The sequence below is a fragment of the Ranitomeya imitator genome, chromosome 6, assembly GCF_032444005.1.
Source record: "Ranitomeya imitator isolate aRanImi1 chromosome 6, aRanImi1.pri, whole genome shotgun sequence".
Classification (NCBI taxonomy): domain Eukaryota; kingdom Metazoa; phylum Chordata; class Amphibia; order Anura; family Dendrobatidae; genus Ranitomeya; species Ranitomeya imitator.
The window spans coordinates 81,447,558-81,466,197 of NC_091287.1; the positions used below are offsets into that span (position 1 = coordinate 81,447,558).

The 18,640-nt window shown below is 39.9% G+C and overlaps 1 protein-coding gene across 1 annotated transcript in view; it reads left to right on the forward strand.

Annotated features, from left to right (window-relative positions):
• MACC1 (MET transcriptional regulator MACC1) overlaps window positions 1-18,640 on the forward strand; it is a 91,918-nt gene that overhangs the window by 24,741 nt on the left and 48,537 nt on the right. The window contains exon 2 of the mRNA XM_069729821.1: window positions 15,730-15,839. Coding sequence (XP_069585922.1) covers window positions 15,734-15,839 — 106 coding nt within the window. The 5' untranslated portion in view covers window positions 15,730-15,733. The remainder of the gene's footprint in view (window positions 1-15,729; window positions 15,840-18,640) is intronic.

The window sequence follows — 18,640 nt, forward strand, 5'->3', positions numbered from 1 at the left end:
GTGAGGTATTGGTGTACTCAGGAGAAATTGCCCAACACATTTTAGGATCCATTTTATCCTGTTGCCCATGTGAAAATGAAAAAATTGAGGCTAAAAGAATTTTTTTGTGAAAAAAAAGTACTTTTTCATTTTTACGGATTAATTTGTGAAGCACCTGGGGGTTCAAAGTGCTCACTATGCATCTAGATAAGTTCCTTGGGGCGTCTAGTTTCCAAAATGGGGTCACTTGTGGGGGAGCTCCAATTTTTAGGCACACGGGGGCTCTCCAAACGTGACATGGTGTCCGCTAAAGAGTGGAGCCAATTTTTGATTCAAAAAGTCAAATGGCGCTCCTTCCCTTCCAAGCCCTGCCGTGCGCCCAAACAGTGGTTTACCCCCACATATGAGGTATCAGCGTACTCAGGACAAATTGGACAACAAATTTCGTGGTTCAGTTTCTCCTTTTACCATTGGGAAAATAAAAAAATTGTTGCTAAAAGATAATTTTTGTGACTAAAAAGTTAAATGTTCATTTTTTCCTTCCATGTTGCTTCTGCTGCTGTGAAGCACCTGAAGGGGTAATAAACTTCTTGAATGTGGTTTTGAGTACCTTGAGGGGTGCAGTTTTTAGAATGGTGTCACTTTTGGGTATTTTCAGCCATATAGACCCCTCAAACTGACTTCAAATGTGAGGTGGTCCCTAAAAAAAATGGTTTTGTAAATTTCGTTGTAAAAATGACAAATCGCTGGTCAAATTTTAACCCTTATAACTTCCTAACAAAAAAAAATTTTGTTTCCAAAATTGTGCTGATGTAAAGTAAACATGTGGGAAATGTTATTTATTAACTATTTTGTGTCACATATCTCTCTGGTTTAACAGAATAAAAATTCAAAATGTGAAAATTGCGAAATTTTCAAAATTTTCGCCAAATTTCCATTTTTATCACAAATAAACGCAGAATTTATTGACCTAAATTTACCACTAACATGAAGCCCAATATGTCACGAAAAAACAATCTCAGAACCGCTAGGATCCGTTGAAGCGTTCCTGAGTTATTACCTCATAAAGGGACACTGGTCAGAATTGCAAAAAACGGCAAGGTCTTTAAGGTCAAAATAGGCTGGGTCATGAAGGGGTTAAAGCATACTTCCCAACTTTTGAAGAATAGAAAGACGGACATATCATGTGGCATGCTTAGCACGCCGTGCCAAATTTTGTCCATGGACCTGGCTATACCATTATCCATGCCCATTTACAATTTCTTTCTTCGCTGGCAGGAGGATATGTCATGGGGTAGTAGAAATGAGAGAATGTCAGACGCCTGAGACTACAGGGCGTAGACCCCAATCCGCTGTATCCAGGAAGGTTGGGAGATTAGCGGATTGATTCATGGGACTCTGGTGTAGTGTCCAGGAAAGTGGTACCTTCTGGCATCCCCAACGCGGGTCTTGATGAGCAGGGACGGTGGGACATGATCTATGCATCTGGATCATCTTTAGTTGGGACCTGTGGATCCATTTTTTATTCATTCATTCACTGTCGGAGCCGCTAGAAATGTCTAATCTTTATGCAGCCTCATTATATGACATCTGGCTTTTTGGTGTCTGCAAGGCCGTGTTCACACGTTGCATAAATACGGTGTTTTTTTTTGTTTTCTGCAGGTGTCAACACCAAACTATACAATCTTCTCTGATTATTGCTTCATTTTTATACCTTTTTTCAATATTTTATGCAGATGTGAAGCCGTGTTTTTTATAGTACAAAAAAGTTTTGATTCTGCACTTTATAAAGTAGCTGCAGTTTTTTACATGCTTTTTTTTAGGTTCCACATAGAAGACAACAGAGAAAAAAAAGCACCAAAGCTGCACAGTTCAGCAGCGTCTTTAGACCACAGTGGGTGCAGTTTTCCTGAAATCACATTCACTTTGCTTGGACGGTTAAACACAGCAGAATTTCTGTGCAAAAAAAGCAGCAGAAAAAATGCAGCATTTTACTATGTGTGAACATGGTCTAAATGTCCAAGCAAAGTGGATGTGATTCTGTGAAATCGCCGCCTTCAGTTTGGATAAGGACCCTGCTGTAATCTGCCGTTTTGGTGCATTTTTTTTCTGTGTTATTCTATAAGGAGCCTGAAAAAAAACAGAAGGAAAAAAATGCTTTCCTATCTGATTATGTGATGGCATTGTTACCTAAGGCTACTTTCACACTTCCGTCTTCTGGGCTCCGTCGCAATCCATCGTTATGGGCAAAAAACGCATCCTGCAAATGTGCTTGCAGGATGCGTTTTTTGCCCATAGACTTGTATTAGCGACGGATGGGCACACGTCACATCCGTCGTGCGACGGATCCGTCGTGTTTTGGTGGACGCGACGCACAAAAAACGTTCAATGTACCTTTTTTTGTGCCATGTGTCCGCCATTTCCGACCGTGCATGCGCGGCCGGAACTCCGCTCCCTCCTCCCCGCTCATCACAATGGGCAGCGGATGCATTGTAAAACTTCATCCACTGCCCACGTTGTATTAAATTTAGCATAACGTCCGTCGGTACGTCGGGCCGACGGTTTGCGACGGCCTCGTACTGACGGAAGTGTGAAAGTAGCCTTACATTGCAGGGGTCCTGGCTTAAAATCCAGTAAATAACAGCATCTGTTTAGAGTTACTATGTTCTCCGTATATTTGTGTGCATAGCTACAGGTACAGTTAGGTCTCTTAATGGAGGCTAAGATGCAAGTTCTGAATGTTGGCCAAATTATATGTCCGCCCCAGAATCAATTTGGTCTGTCTAGCAGTGATTGTGTCTGTCAAGGTTTGAGTTTTGTCTTCCTGTTCCGTTAACAGAATAGAAAAATGGTTCACTGAATGCCAGTGTAAACCTGGCCTAAGTCAGTTTCCCCCCACAAACAGGTAAATTACCTATAGGCTCTTTTCAAAGTGTTTAAACATGCTATGGGAAGAATGCATTTAGAGAAGGGAAGGGAAATTAATTTTACTAACGGTCAACATAAGAAACTGGGCCTATTGTGGAGGGCCAAATTAATAGGCTAAACATAAAGGGACTGCCCTGGTTTAGGATGGATGAATTAATATTGAGCAAAATTAAAGGGTTTTCCAGGTTTTGGATGAAAGTCTGCAATCAGTCCATGTGACTGCAGATTTGGAGTCCACATAGCTCACCGTATGTAGTCAGGATTTTCCCGGTGAGAGCGGTTAGTTACATATATGCAAATTGCATACTTGTTGTCATAGAATCTATGACATATATGCAAACTGCGTACTTGTCATAGAATCTATGATTCTATGACAACAAGTACGCAATTTGCATATATGCGGTTGCATGCCAACTAGACGTGCTTGACCTTGCTCAGTTCATTTCTATGTCTAGTTAGAATGTAGCCAGAAGTATGCAAATCGAATACATACAATCATGTGACCACACACTCATACCCCAGGCACCAGAGAATCATGAATGCATGCGGTGAACACGATGTGAGTATTCAGAAGTTCATCCTCAACCTGGACAAAGACTTTAATTTAAGTCAATATTAACTCCTGCAGAGGAATTTTTTTTTTACCCAACTGGTAGAGAGCCTGTGCATGCACAGACATGAAGCTTTGATGGCTGTGTGGATGAAGTAGAAGACAAGGCAGCATTACAAGGCAGAGAGGTGTAGCCTAGCTAGGTCCTGAGATGACCATTAGCCCACTTGGTTCTCATTAGAGAGCTTCACTAGACCAATTCAAAGCTTTTTGCATAAGGACTACGGTGCTGCCTAGGGATATAGTAGGCTTGTTAGGAATGCATTGAAGGGCTAAAACATGTGCTAGCAACGTCTTTTATAGAGAACACCAGATAAGTGCTCTTTAAAGAGGACCGTTCACCAAATCTTTAATTTTGAACTAATCACACACTGGAATATTGGCTGCAGAGTAGAATAAAATGTGTTCTCTGTTTTGTTTTCATTTTGCCTCCCCATTGGGGAAATATTAGCAACCAAAGTATTTGGTAGCTAATGAGTTAATTTCTGATTTGAAGTCCAATTGCACGTTATCATATAGTTTTCACTAGGGTGGTGAAAAATGATGTTGACTAATCATGATCGACCAGCAACACAGAATGTAAAGAAAAACATGCCCTCACCACGGCTTAGAAGAGGTTACTCCTGTGTGAAGCATATAATGAAATGTTGCATTAAAAACACATTTCAAATGTTATCCTCTCATAGCACTGTCATCTCTTCACTTAGCTGAAATCACAATTATGTCTGCTGTGCTCAGAACAACTTGTAATCACTCTGCAGTGAGATCAGACAAGTTGAGCACAACAGACATAATGTCTTATCTCTGGACAGGAGAAGTGCTGGGAGGAACAGTATAGCAGGGGTGACAGTGCTATAGGAGGAGGAGAGTTCATAGAAGAGTTTTAAAACTACTCCTCCCTCATGGACTGCCAGTAGATGAAAACTGAATAGTGTCAGACCTATGGCTGTTTTGCTTAGGGCAGCTTGCAGTCGCTGTGCAGTGAAATCAGGCTGTCCGTGATTACATCTCACACAGGAGTAGCCTGCTCTAAGCTACAGTATAATGGAAGCTTGTTCTTTCTTTCTCTTGATCTCTGCAGTCTGCTTATGATTTGTCAATATCATACAGGAGGAAGATATGCCCCAATGAAAACTCTCCGAGAACGCCCACTTAAACTTAAATTAATTACCGTGTTTAGCTGTAAAACACTTGATTGCTAATATTTCCGAAATGGAGAGGCAAAATGTAAAAAAATAACAGTTTTAAACTGCTCTGCAGCCATTGTTACATCATGTGTTCAGTTCAACATGTGAAACATTTAATAAGAGGTCCTCTTTAAGAAAGGAATAGTACGAAAAAGATGAAACATGAAAGGAACTGTGAGAACTGTGAAGAAGAAAGAATATCTTCCATTTTTTATCCATAGTAAACATATCACCATGGACCTAAATGGCCTAGTCTGATCTGTAGTATGGATAGGTATAGAACATATCTGAGCCTCATGGATCAGACTCACAGATCCATCTTTAAATCTGCTGTAATAATAATAATAATCTTTATTTATATAGCGCCAACATATTCCGCAGCACTTTGCTATGTGTATAGATCAATGAAGCTCTATGGGTCTGTGTGCTGTCCCAGAAAATAGCAGATGTTTACAATGGATATGTGGATGCAGCCCAATGATCAGGTCCACTCATCTGCATACTGTATCCAAGCAGACTGCAATGCTGTCAGCACCACTCCACTGCTTTGTTACATTTAATTTTCAGATCTTTGACTGTCACTATCCGCAGACCATGAGGAACAGCTGAAGACCCTAATGTGGCTTGCAAACTGTGATTTGGCAAAGTCTAATCTTTGGGATTTCCCAATACAGTATAAACCTCCAGAAATAGGATCCAAGCTACACCATTGCACTGTATATGTCACCAACTCTGTTACATTACCAACCATCCAAAAATTCCTGGACAGTCTGTAAAAATAGGGCACTTTTTTGCCCTGTCCGTAAAAAAAAGGGATCCGTGTTTTAAAAAAAACCCCAAAAAACTGAAGACACCTATACAAATTATATTGACTGTAATTGTCATCATTTTTAGTTCACATTGAATGCAAATGATGTCTTCATATGAGAATTATGGGCTGTAGACATGTATAACTTATAATCATAATGATTTATGGTGATTATCCAATGTGTCCGTAAAAAAAATAGAGATAATTGTGCCCATCTTATATGAAGGGCACAAAGTACATTGGGTAAGAAAAAATAAGCAAGTACGGTATATTTACGCATCATACACAGGAGCTGACCTGGGCTTCATGTACAGTTTAATCCCTATGTGCTTATTTATATCAGGGAAGATCTTATTAGAACAGAGTTGTTAGAAATTTGAAGTGTTGCAGATCATGTACATTTTTTCATGGCATATTTACAAGGAGTCCTAAACTGCTTGTATCTCGGAGGACTCGGTAAACTTCTAAGTAATGCTCATGAATTATGCAGTTGAGATGGAAAGAGTCATTCTACTTTACTAAATTCTTTGATGAACGTCACTTGCCTCAGGCCCAACTGACATTCAAACATAATGTTTGTCTTTAAGAAATCCATGCTGCATAATGCATACCAGCCTTACAGACACTGCACAAATGGAGATCTTATATCCCACATCCTGTCACCGTATTGGGTGCGTGTTTATCCATCTTTTAACATCTACTGTAGTATAGCAACTAACATTCTCAAAAAACAACAAACATTGGGCCCAAACATCATAGCTAGCACAGTAACACGAGGACAAGGATGGCTGTGACAGTATACAGAGACTGCAGAGACCAACAAAGATTTCTGTAGATTTGCTCAGGGTTAAGGACACGTAATTTCATGGTAGCTGCTGTCGGTACAGTTTCTTTGTTCATCTAGGTTTAGACATTGCCAATATCGTCACTGGGTATGGGTAAACTGCTGTTCTTGAACAGGAATTTTGTAGGATCTAGTCACTGCTTCTGTACCCCTACTTTGTCCAACATCACCATTTCTCTATTGCTCACAGTGTAATACAGTTTGAATGGTTCTCCTAATGAGCATATAATAGATAAAGACATCTGCTCTTGTTTCATTGCGGTTTCTGAAACTATACCAGTTCCAGTAATTGAACTACTTGATGGTACCAAAGATTTGGGAGATCAACACTTGATTTTTTATGGTCCATTAAACATCAGTCTTTTAAGTTTGAGGAGTGCAGTACTTGACGACCAATACTTTCTAAGGTATCTGATCCATGTCTATCTCTGTAAATACCAAAATATAATTAGGTAGATGGTTTGGTTTTGTCTAATTAAACCATTTAGCCATCAATCTATTCTCTCATTGGAATGATAAAGTTGGCATGACACGGTGGTCACTGCCCACCCCGTGTCAATTACACAAACTACATGTTGGCCATTTAAAATTACTTGGATTGTTAACTCCATGGCCCCCTGTTTACAGACTAATCTACAGGGTGGGCCATTTATATGGATACACCTAAATAAAATGGTATATGGGAGGGGGAAAACTTATCAAGATGGGTGGTGACCATGGCAGCCATTTTGAAGTTGGCCATTTTGGATCCAACTTTATTTTTTCCAATAGGAAGAGGGTCATGTGACACATCAAAAATATTGAGAATTTCCCAAGAAAACCAATAGTGTGCTTGGTTTTAACGCAACTTTATTCTTTCATGAGTTATTTACAAGTTTATGACCACTTATAAAATGTGTTCAAAGTGCTGCTCATTGTGTTGTGCACCACCACGTAATGGGTGTCAGGTCCGAACATTCCTACATGAACAGTTTCCAGAAAAGTGGATTGGTCATCGTGGGCCAGTTGAATGGCCACCAAAGTCTCCTGATCTGACCCCCTTAGACTTTTATCTTTGGGGTCATCTGAAGGCAATTGTCTATGCTGTGAAGATACGAAATGTGCAGCATCTGAACCAACGGATACTGGAAGCCTGTGCTAGCATTTCTTCTGCGGTGTTGCTATCAGTATGTCAAGAGTGGGAGAAGAGGGTTGCATTGACAATCCAACATAATGGGCAGCACTTTGAACACATTTTGTATGTGGTCATAAACTTGTAAATAACTCATGAGATAACAAAGTTACTTTAAAACCAAGTACACCATTGTTTTTCTTGTGAAATTCTCAATAAGTTTGATGCGTCACATGACCCTCTTCCCATTGGAAAAAATAAAGTTGGATCCAAAACGGCCAACTTCAAAATGGCCGCCATGGTCACCAACCATCTTGAAAAGTTTCCCCCTCCCATATACTAATGTGCCACAAACAGGAAGTTGATATCACCAACCATTCCCATTGTATTTATGTGTATCCATATAAATGGCCCACCCTGTATAAATAAAATGGAGAATTGCATGACATCTAATATGGATTTAGGTGCCCAGCCACTTTATGCTTGTTTTTTTTGCTCTGTGTAATTGCATAGTTACTTTACTGAAGATATCATACCTGAGCTGCACTTGCAGTAATAAAGAAACCTTGATTATGTATTTTTAAAGTTTTTTTCCACACCAACGTATTTAGATCCGGACTGGCACCATTTTCAAAGTAAAGAAAAAATTGGAAAATTTAGTGGCAGAATGCATTAGTGTCATTAGTGTGAATAAATGCATTAATTGTATACTAGTGAGGCTTCTTGTTTGCCAGAAAGTGCAAGCCGAGTAACGTAACATCTATTCTCTACTAAAATTACTTGCTATCTGGTAGAATTTATCCTCCAGCCACAGGCTGCAGCCGCATATTCTCAGTCTCATATATGGTGTGATCTTACACAATCCCCAGGGAGCACTACCATCACTCTCAACCTCATATTTCTCTTGCAGTATTGTCCTACTGTGCTCTTCTGTCCCAAATAGATATAGTAATAGAGATGAGCGAACCTGAACTGTAAGGTCACCTAGTGCCCGGTGCTGAACTCCGAACACGGACCTCCCCTGGAAGTCCATCTTAGGAGAGAGTTAGAGAAAGAGAGAGTGAGAGAGTCTTTGTCTGTGGGGGTACTCTGCTTTCTTTTGTAGTCCCCTAGCCCTTACTATGACCATTTTACAGCACAAAGTTTGGGCTCCATTGACTTCTATGGGGTTTGGGTACAGTTCTGGTTCCCGAACCAACCTTTGGGCTAATGTTTGGTCAATTCACATGAACGTGAACATCCACGAATCTGCTCATGTCTACTGTAATTTCATATTTAGGCACACATTTATATTATGAAGCATAAAGCCATGGTGTAGAGAGAAGCAAGCTCATTTAAATTTGAGGGCAAATTTAGAAAACATTCAACTATTTTAATGACTGATGTTTTGTTGATCTAGACCATTGACATATACAGCTCTGGCAAAAATTAAGAGACCACTGCAAAATGTTCAGTTTGTCTGATTTTTCTCTTTATAGGTATATTTTTGAGTAAAATGTAAATTGCTCTTTTAGTCTATAAACTACTGACAACATGTCTCCAAAGTTCCAAGAAATTTTTTTAAATTTATTTTCTGAAAATGAGAAATTGTCAAAATAATAAAAAAATGCATTGCTTGGAGACCTCAAATAATGCATAAAACAAGTTCATAAACATTTAGAAACAACAATATTAATGTTTTAACTCAGGAAGAGTTCAGAAATCAAAATTTTGTGGAATAACCATGATTTTTAATCACAGCTTTCATGCGTCTTGGCATTTTTTCCACCAGTCTCTCACATTGCTTGTGGGTGACCTTATGCCACTCCTGGTACAAAAATGTAAGCAGTTCTTTTTTGTTTGATGGCTTGTGACTATAAATCTTCCTCTTGATTACATCCCAGAGGTTTTCAATGGGGTTCAGGTCTGGAGATTGGGCTGGCCATGACAGGGATTTGATGTGGTTGTCTTTGATCCACACCTTGATTGACCTAGCTGTGCAGCATGGCACATTATCCTGCTGGAAAAACCAGTCCTCAGCGTTGGGGAACATTGCCTGAGCAGAAGATCAACTGTTTTTCCAGGATAATTTTATACGCGGCTTGACTGATACGTCCTTTGCAAAGATTAACCTGCCCAATTCCAGCCTTGCTGAAGCATCTCCAGATCATCAGCAATCCTCCACCAAATTTCACAGTGCGTGCAAGACACTGTGGCTTGTATGCCTCTCCAGGTCTCCGTCTAACCATTAGATGACCAGGTGTTGGGCAAAGATGAAAATTAGGCTCATCAGAGAAGATTACTTTACACCAGTTCTCTATGGCCCAATCCTTATGGTCTTTGGCAAACTTCAGCCTGGCTCTCCTTTGCTTCTCATTGATGAAATGCTTTTTTCTACATTTACATGACTTGAGTCCTGCCTCTAGGAGCCTGTTACGAACTGTTCTTGCCATGCACCTCACCCCAGCTGCCATTTGCCATTCCTTTGGTAGGTCACTTGATGTCATCCTGCGGTTGCTAAGTGACATTCGAATAAGATGATCCCGGTCAGTGGAGAGTTGTTTTCCCCCTCTGCCGGTATGTAGCTTTGTTGTCCCCAATGTCTGCTGCTTGGCCTTATTGTAATGGAAATTTTAAGGATGAAGCAACATGATGCTCACTGTATCCCTCTGCTAGTAAAGCCATAATTTAGCCCTTCTTTTCCCCACTCAATACTTTTCTTTTCAACTCCTTTGGCATGGTGAAAAGTTATTTTTTCATTCCTATTACTTTTGGGATATTACTAGCACTTGTTTTACCATCCAGCTTGTCCTATTGCAAGAGGATTGTGAACACCACAGCAGGGTTTTTTAATACGTTCCTTTATTAAATAAGATTTGGTTCAGGTGATCACCTAATCAGGAGCACATTAAGTAGAATGAGATGTATTCTGGTTGGAATTCAACTGACACTGGAATGGAATGGCTGTCAAACATGTAGAGAAGCTGATTTTTATAAAACTGTGCAGTGGCCTGTTAATTTTTGCCAGAACTGTATAATCCAAATATTTGCAACACTTATAATGGAGACACAGAAGGGAGATAATATTAGAAAGACATCAAGATTGTTTTCCACAACTGGAATTTCATGACTTTCTACATCTTGCCGTGTGACATGACAGCTGCAGGGTGTGTACTTTTGAGCCTACAAGTCAGCACCTAACAGTGACTCCACGTGACCTGTTTGGTGTCCGTGTCTTACAAACTAATAATTATCAACCTAGAAGTTGTTGGTTGAATTGTATAGTTATCATCTTGCTCAAGCCTTAGTAGTTCTGCCAGACTTGAGTCTACTGTGCCTATATGAGATCATGCAGAGTCCCGGCAGCTTTGTGCTATAGAGCTGCGGGCAAATTGTTTGTTTATATAGTGCCTTCATAAGCCACTGAATATAGATGATGATACTCAGCTTACCATGTTGGCACCTTTTGCTCCCGTAGGTGCGTGGTGGCCTATAAGCCTGTTGTGGGTTACTTAAACTTACAATATTAGTGCGTTACGATGATCAATGCCATCTGTGAAGGGGTAAATTTATTCAATAGCTAAGCCAGTCCCCCTTTATATTACAGGAGATGCACAGACAGAGTAGGCTGACTTAGTCACTAAAATGAGCAAATCATTCCCCTTCACAGTTCCAACACAGAAATGTGCCAACACCGAAAGCTTTCTCCTGTGTCTAACATAAGATGGAAGTGAAGTTGAACGCACAAATATTTTAAGATGAAGGCACCATTCTAACTTCAAGTATAGTGGTACATTATGTTTCTTTACAGTTTCCATTGAGAACCTATGGTAAATCCTCAAAAGTGGGTGTACAAACAAAAACACAGAAATTATGATAAACTTCAAGCACTGATAAGACAAGAATGGGCGCTCATCGGTCACGTTTAGGGCAGGTTCAGACCAGTGTATTTTCGGTCATGAATGTGAGCCGACAAAACATCGGATCGCACTCGGACCAATGTTAGTCTATGAGGCTGTGCACATGTCCAATATTTCCTTCAAACAGAGTATGTCATAGGAAAAATTAGCTTCATGCCCAAGTTTGATCCGATACACACCCGTTGAGTGGTCCTCTTATATTCATCCCACTAGACTACGGCCATGTTCACACAGCAATATTTGGATCCATATTTCACATCAGTATTTGTAACCCAAAAACAGGAGTTGGTGAGTAATCCAGAAATGGTGACGTGTTTCTATTATACTTTTCCTCTTTTTGTTCCACTCCTGGTTTTGGCTTACAAATACTGAAGGAAAATATTAACCAAATACTAATGTGTGAATATGGCCTAAGAATGACATAATGCAGTTATGTGATTTTTTAACCATAAAATTGTTGTCTGCTCATTTTTTTTAAGCTAGAGAAGCTGGTATAGATTATGATTGTCATTATTAGTATTTTACGCACAAACTATAGTTGTTACAAATGTCTTCGGATCAGTATTTTAAGCTGTAGACATTCTCTTTGTCACTCATAATCTTAACGATTACCGTAATTATAGCGTTACAACATGTCCGTTAAAAAGGTTGGCCTTCTGTGATTTTTGGATAGGTTGTCGAGAGAAATGAAATAATTCTAAAATTGTTAGTGATATTAGTTATGGCTCTCTACAAAGTTTGATAAAGTGCAAAGCTGTAAAACAGTTATGACTGATCCTTCAGCTGTAAACTGCTAGCCTGGAAACTTGTACTGGGAACTATAGAAATGTGACAAAAATAAGGGTCTAATTTCCAAAAGTCGTTTGACAAAATAATTGTCTAAAATCAACCATTCAGACGTCATGTTTCATCTTTAAAAATGCTCTGAAGAAAAAATCTGAGCTCTGATTGGTTGCTGGTTTTCTGTTTGATGGTTTGGTAAAATAGGTGCAATGATTGTTAAAGAATGTGAAATAGTCCTATAATGTCCAAAAGTAATCAAACAAGAATCCAACACAAATGTCAAAATGTGGTTCTTGACCTTAGATCTAGTAGACGTGACTGCAAGCCTACACTGTGATGCGGTGGTCTCATCCTGGACATTCCTTTTGAAAATACTGATGCTGAGTTAAGAGGTTGATCAATTCCACTTGGGTCAGCTCTAGTAATTTGCTCATGTAGCTAAAGCAAGCCGCGCCATATTACATGGTGGCCATAAATTAGATGAATGGTTACCCATGTGCTACAAGGACACCTGGAGTCTGCCGTAACAGGAGGAGGGTTCTAAGCTAATAGGTCATGTGCCCAGAGGTTGTCTTCGTGATACAACTATTTAAAATTGTAGACAACATAATCATGCAACCCCAGTCCTGAGCAGTCTGATGACTAGATGCTTAGAGCATATTTAGTGCTTAATTAAAGGGATATTCTCATGTTGCTTCTTGAGCAGCATACAGCTCTTCAGTCTCTTTCACTTCCTTGTTTCTTGGGAGTAGGCAATCCTATTTGAGTGATAGTTCTGGTTCAGTAACCTACTTCTACTGCTGAGTTAATGCTACTATGATGCATTAATAGTCTGGCAATGCTTGCTCTGATGTCTGCACTTATATTATTATATTTTCATATGGAGTTAACAAGGTCTTTTAACAAGTAATCAGGAGAACTGCTATGGAAAATGCAGATACTGAAGGCTGGTAGTTTTGCAGGACTGATAACAGCATCTGGTCAGTAGCTGAGGGCGTGATGGGCAGCTGACTGTTCCATAGAACTCAATGGACTGGAGAGAGATGACTAGTTTCTCAGGGGTTAACCTCTCACCCTGAAATGTAAAAACTGTACATACTAAAGCTAAGATAAAAACAATGTAGAAGCACCCTGCAGTAAGAAAGTAAATAGCAGTAGTACATGTAAATAACGTAAGGTACTTAGTTGTGTCAGCTAAGTATTCTGTTATTTACATGTACTACTACTGTTTACTTACTACAGGGTATTGGTTAATTGTTTTTTATCCCAGCTTATGTCTGCTATTGGCCACAGTGTGAATATGCACCTACATATTGCACTTACAGCAATGGGGGTGCCGGCCCATTTCTTCAGTTTTACTTTGCCAGGTTCTGGTGGTCATTCCTATGGGCTGTGCACTGTGTAAGATAAAAGCTCTCATAGCAGTATAATAAAAGCAGATAGAAAAAAATCAAGTAAAAATAGCAAGTTAATTACACACTTGCTTATTTTATGCGTTCTAACCATACCAATTTAATCCAATGAGAATATCCCTTTAAAATCCATTATCAAATGCTGAATTGGGCCATATAGACTTACTAGAGAGGGGGCTTCACTCTTATGAGCAAGAGCAGAGGACTTAAAAGGCCTATCTGCGATGATTTTTATTTAACACAACTATGGAAAAACAAAATCGTCAATAAGTATAAAGTAAGTGGCATAGCCACAGCAAATGACCCAAAAATATTAAAAAATTGCAGATTTTTCATATTTTCTAATATTTCCTATTTTATTCCATTTCTGATCATTAATGAACACTAGTGTTGAGCATTCCGATACCGCAAGTATCGGGTATCGGCCGATACTTGCGGTATCGGAATTCCGATACCGAGATCCGATATTTTTGTGATATCGGGTATCGGTATCGGATCAATAGAAATGTGTAAAATAAAGAATTAAAATAAAAAATATTGATATGCTCACCTCTCCGGCGGCCCCTGGACATCACGCTGCTAACCGGGAGGCTTCTTTGTTTAAAATGCGCGCCTTTAGGACCTGCGAATGACGTCCCGGCTTCTGATTGGTCGCGTGCCGCCCATGTGACCGCCACGCGACCAATCAGAAGCCGTGACGTCATTCGCAGGTCCTCAATTCCTAGAATTAGGAGTTTAGTGAATGAGAATGACGTCGCGGCTTCTGATTGGTCGCGTGCCGGTCACATGGGCGGCACGCGACCAATCAGAAGCCGCGACGTCATTCTCATTCACAAAAACTCCTAATTCTAGGAATTGAGGACCTGCGAATGACGTTGCGGCTTCTGATTGGTCGCATGCCGGTCACATGGGCGGCACGCGACCAATCAGAAGCCGGGACGTCATTCGCAGGTCCTAAAGGCGCGCATTTTAAACAAAGAAGCCTCCCGGTTAGCAGCGTGATGTCCAGGGGCCGCCGGAGAGGTGAGCATATCAATATTTTTTATTTTAATTCTTTATTTTACACATCCCTATGGATCCCAGGGCCTGAAGGAGAGTTTCCTCTCCTTCAGACCCTGGGAACCATGAGAATACCTTCCGATACTTGATGTCCCATTGACTTGTATTGGTATCGGATATCGGTATCGGCGATATCCGATATTTTTCGGGTATCGGCCGATACTATCCGATATCGATACTTTCAAGTATCGGACGGTATCGCTCAACACTAATGAACACCCTTTTTTGATTCTGAGAGATGCAGTAAGACATTTACGTAGGGATTGTTGTAAGGTTATAACATGGGTAGGTTTCGGTATGGAGTGACTTTTTCAGGGGCTTGCTCTTTTTTCCTATCAGGGTTCATAGGACGAATTTTAATGATAGAGTGTATTCTCTTGCTTACATATGTTATATCAGCCAAATCATTCATTGAACTTGTTCTGCTTCTCATATAACCTATACTTTGGATTTTAATTGATTTTTAGTAGAGGTTAAGTTATAAGCATTTCGGTCTATCGGCCTAGCCAACCGCTGCGCTCTGCAAATGACTTTCGGCTAACCTCTGCACTAATCCATACCTCCCTCTCCCGACTCCAAGACTTCTCCCGTGCTGCACCAATCCTCTGGAATGCTCTACCCCAAGATATTAGGACCATCCACAACTTGCATAGTTTTAGGCGCTCGCTCAAAACACATTTGTTCAGAGCGGCCTATCATGTTAACTAATCAAAGTCATTTCATGTTTTTGTGTGTAGCCCATTCTCCACCTATCCCCCACTCCCTGAAGATGGCTGGACCATCATTGTAAATACATCATTGTAAATACACACCTGTACTTTGTATCTCCCCACCTCATTGTAGATTGTAAGCTCTCACGAGCAGGGTCATCTTAGAATGACTGAGTGAAGATGGGTCATGTTGTAGGTGACTGCTAAATGAGTCCCAGGAGAAATATGGCTGACAATGGTAGTTTATATCCAAGGAGATGTCGGGAAAATAAGCTGCTCAGCTTATATGAGAAATATTGCACACATTTACCGCACGATAGGAGTCAGAAGTGCAGTCAAGTTTCTATGACATGGTTTAGAGCAAACTTTAATTAATTTACTATGTTTCTCATTTGGCAGGAAAATGTCAAGGCGACAACAATCTTTTCGCTCTGCCGGCATTTCAAGAAGCAAATCAGAAGGAACACTGATCGATCTTGATGGGCCAAGTGCCCCTACAAACAATCCAGGTAAGCACAAGTATCTGGATTTTATTTTTTTCTGCATGTTGCACCTTTCCAATTATGTTAAATGATTTGGTCACTGTGTTTTCATATATTCTGATCTTATTTGATAGAAATTCCTGCCTTTTTTATTAATTAAAAAAGTTACACAAAACATTTTTTCAACTATGAGTATTTAAAAAATGCATCTAAGGGCCTGTGCAGACGACCTTGTATTCCCTCATTTGAGAGAATCAGGTTGATTATGCAAATTGCACTCTGATCAAACGCTGATCAAAGTGTGATCATAGTTTACTCTGTTTCTGTCAGGAAATCAGACCGCACGCAGATGTCATCCGAGTGCAGTCTGATGTTTCCACGGACTCATTGTCTTATATGGCCAAGTGAGTTCCGAATATTGAATCAAACTCTAGTATGCAGTGATTTGCCATGTGCAAAGCCTCATAGAATAACATTGGTCCAGTTGCAATTCAATGTTTTGTCAGATCGCACTCAGACCGAAAATACGGCCATGTGCATGAGTCCTAAAGGACCCAACTTTTCAGAAGGAGTCTGGTCCGAAATTCTGAATTGTTTGTCATACCCCAGCATACTTAGTGGAATCATCCCACAACCTCCATGGCAGCATATAGTGTGAGAACATAAGATCTCATGAGTTATCACAAGATCTTGTGGTTTGAAATGAACGAGCGCTGCCTGCATCATTCCAGCCGCCATTACCAATCAATATCTACTGTAATAATGTTACTGACCGGTAACTGCTGTATTAATGATGCAGGCAGCATCCATTCATTCATTCATTCATTCATTCAAAAACTCCTTTAAGCATGCTGGGATTCCACAATCAAGCAGATCAGATCCAACCCCTGCTGAAGAGTCAGGTCTTTTAGATACATTGTACAGTATTAACCCCTCGGCCTTACAGCCAGTTTTGGCCTTTATGCCAGATTTTTTTTCTAGTTTTCTATTGTTGCGTTCTAGGATCCATAACATTTTTTTTTTTAAATTTGGCGACAGTCATACAAGGGATTTGCTTTTATCAGAATGAGTTGTATTTCAGAGCAGCATCCTTTTGAAGTATATATATATATATATATATATATATACATTAACAAACTTTTATTAACTCTTCATGGGAAGGAATGTAAACCAAGCAGCCGTTCAGGCACTGTTTTTTTTTCTGTGTTACATTTTATGCTATTCATTAAGCTGCACAAATAATGTATTGTCTTTATTCTGTGGGTCTGTATGAGTATGGTGATTCCAAATGTCTATAATTTAATTTGTTTTATCACTTCTCTGCAATAACTACACACTGCATACACCTAGCCAGAAGGCATACTGCCATTGTATCTGGCAGGCCAGGACCAGATGTTACAGCAATGAGTGCGTGAGAAAAGAGTCCAAAAATTAACTTCTTTTTAACAAACAGTAACTTGTTAAGAACTATGTACATCAGATAATAGGTACAAGGCTTCACGAATATTCCAATTCCATGAAGCAGGCAGCGGCACTTCACAATCCTGCATCTCATGACAGTACATCAAACTCTTATGGAAAACTCCATCTTCCCCTGAGAGGGCCGCACGGGTCAAGGTGTAACACTATGGACCCCCACAGCTACTCTCAGTTTCCAACTCACTAATGAGGACCCCGCTGCTAGAGATATGTCAGTAGGACTCCTCAATAGTACTGTGATAGTCCACTGCTCTCCGTAGGAGAATTCATGCCCCAATATGGTGACCTTAGCTTCCTTTTAATGTAGACAATTGTTCATTAGTGTCCTTCGGATACAGTTTCCACGTCTTTCAGTCCCCTTAAGTTTGCCATCTGCTTTTCATGGGCAAAGTTCCGCACTGTTTGGATAGACTCCCCGGCCTTAGTTCCAATCTATCACATGTCTCTTCACGTTTCCTTGGTCCTTAGGACATATTATCCGTCTGATGTCCGCCATTTTCGTGCACTACACCCGTTAGCATGAAGGTCTGCAAGTTAGTAGACCACAGGTCTTTCACTACTGAATGCTAGGCCCTATCTGAGTCATAACAGGAAATCTGCCTCAGCTACTGCCCATATATCTCCTCCCATCCCATCTATTAACCCTGTCTGTAATCAACTAGCTGTTGCTTGGCAGAAAGTAAATCCTCCTCTCTCCATATACGTCTATAACTAGCACCTGCAGTCTGATTTCTCAGTAAAGACAGAAGTGAAGACAGATTTGAGCAGTTTTTGTGAGTGAGGTAAGAAGTGATTGATAAGTGGAAAAAGAGGCAATTGTTTTTTTACTAATATTTTTGTAATCAGATTGACCTGGAAAATCATGTTGACAAGTCATTCTGACCATATAATGAAAGTAATAAAGTCAAAACCTAAAGAAATATTTGAAATAGTGTCTTCTTTTTTTTTGCAATTTCACCGCACTTGGAATCGAATGGTAAAAAGAATGGTGCCAATAAGAACTGTAACACACAAACAATCCATAAAGCATCTATTTTGTTGGAAAAATTAAAAAATTATGACTCTTGAAAAAAGAAAAGGAAAAAAATGGAACTACAAAAAATGTAAAATCACCCTGTAGGGAAAGGGTTGAAGACCCGCGATTCCGATTTGATCATCCTTCATGGTAACTGTTAGCCCATAGAGTAGCACAAAGATTACATTGATCTTGAAACACTCTTGTAGAAAAATAATTAACTTGAGTAACTTTCTACATTCTTTGCTCTTCAACATAAGAAAAATGTACGATGAATGATATACTTAGGGTAAGAGGCCATTGTCAGCTGTTTGCCAGCCAGCCTCCATAAAGA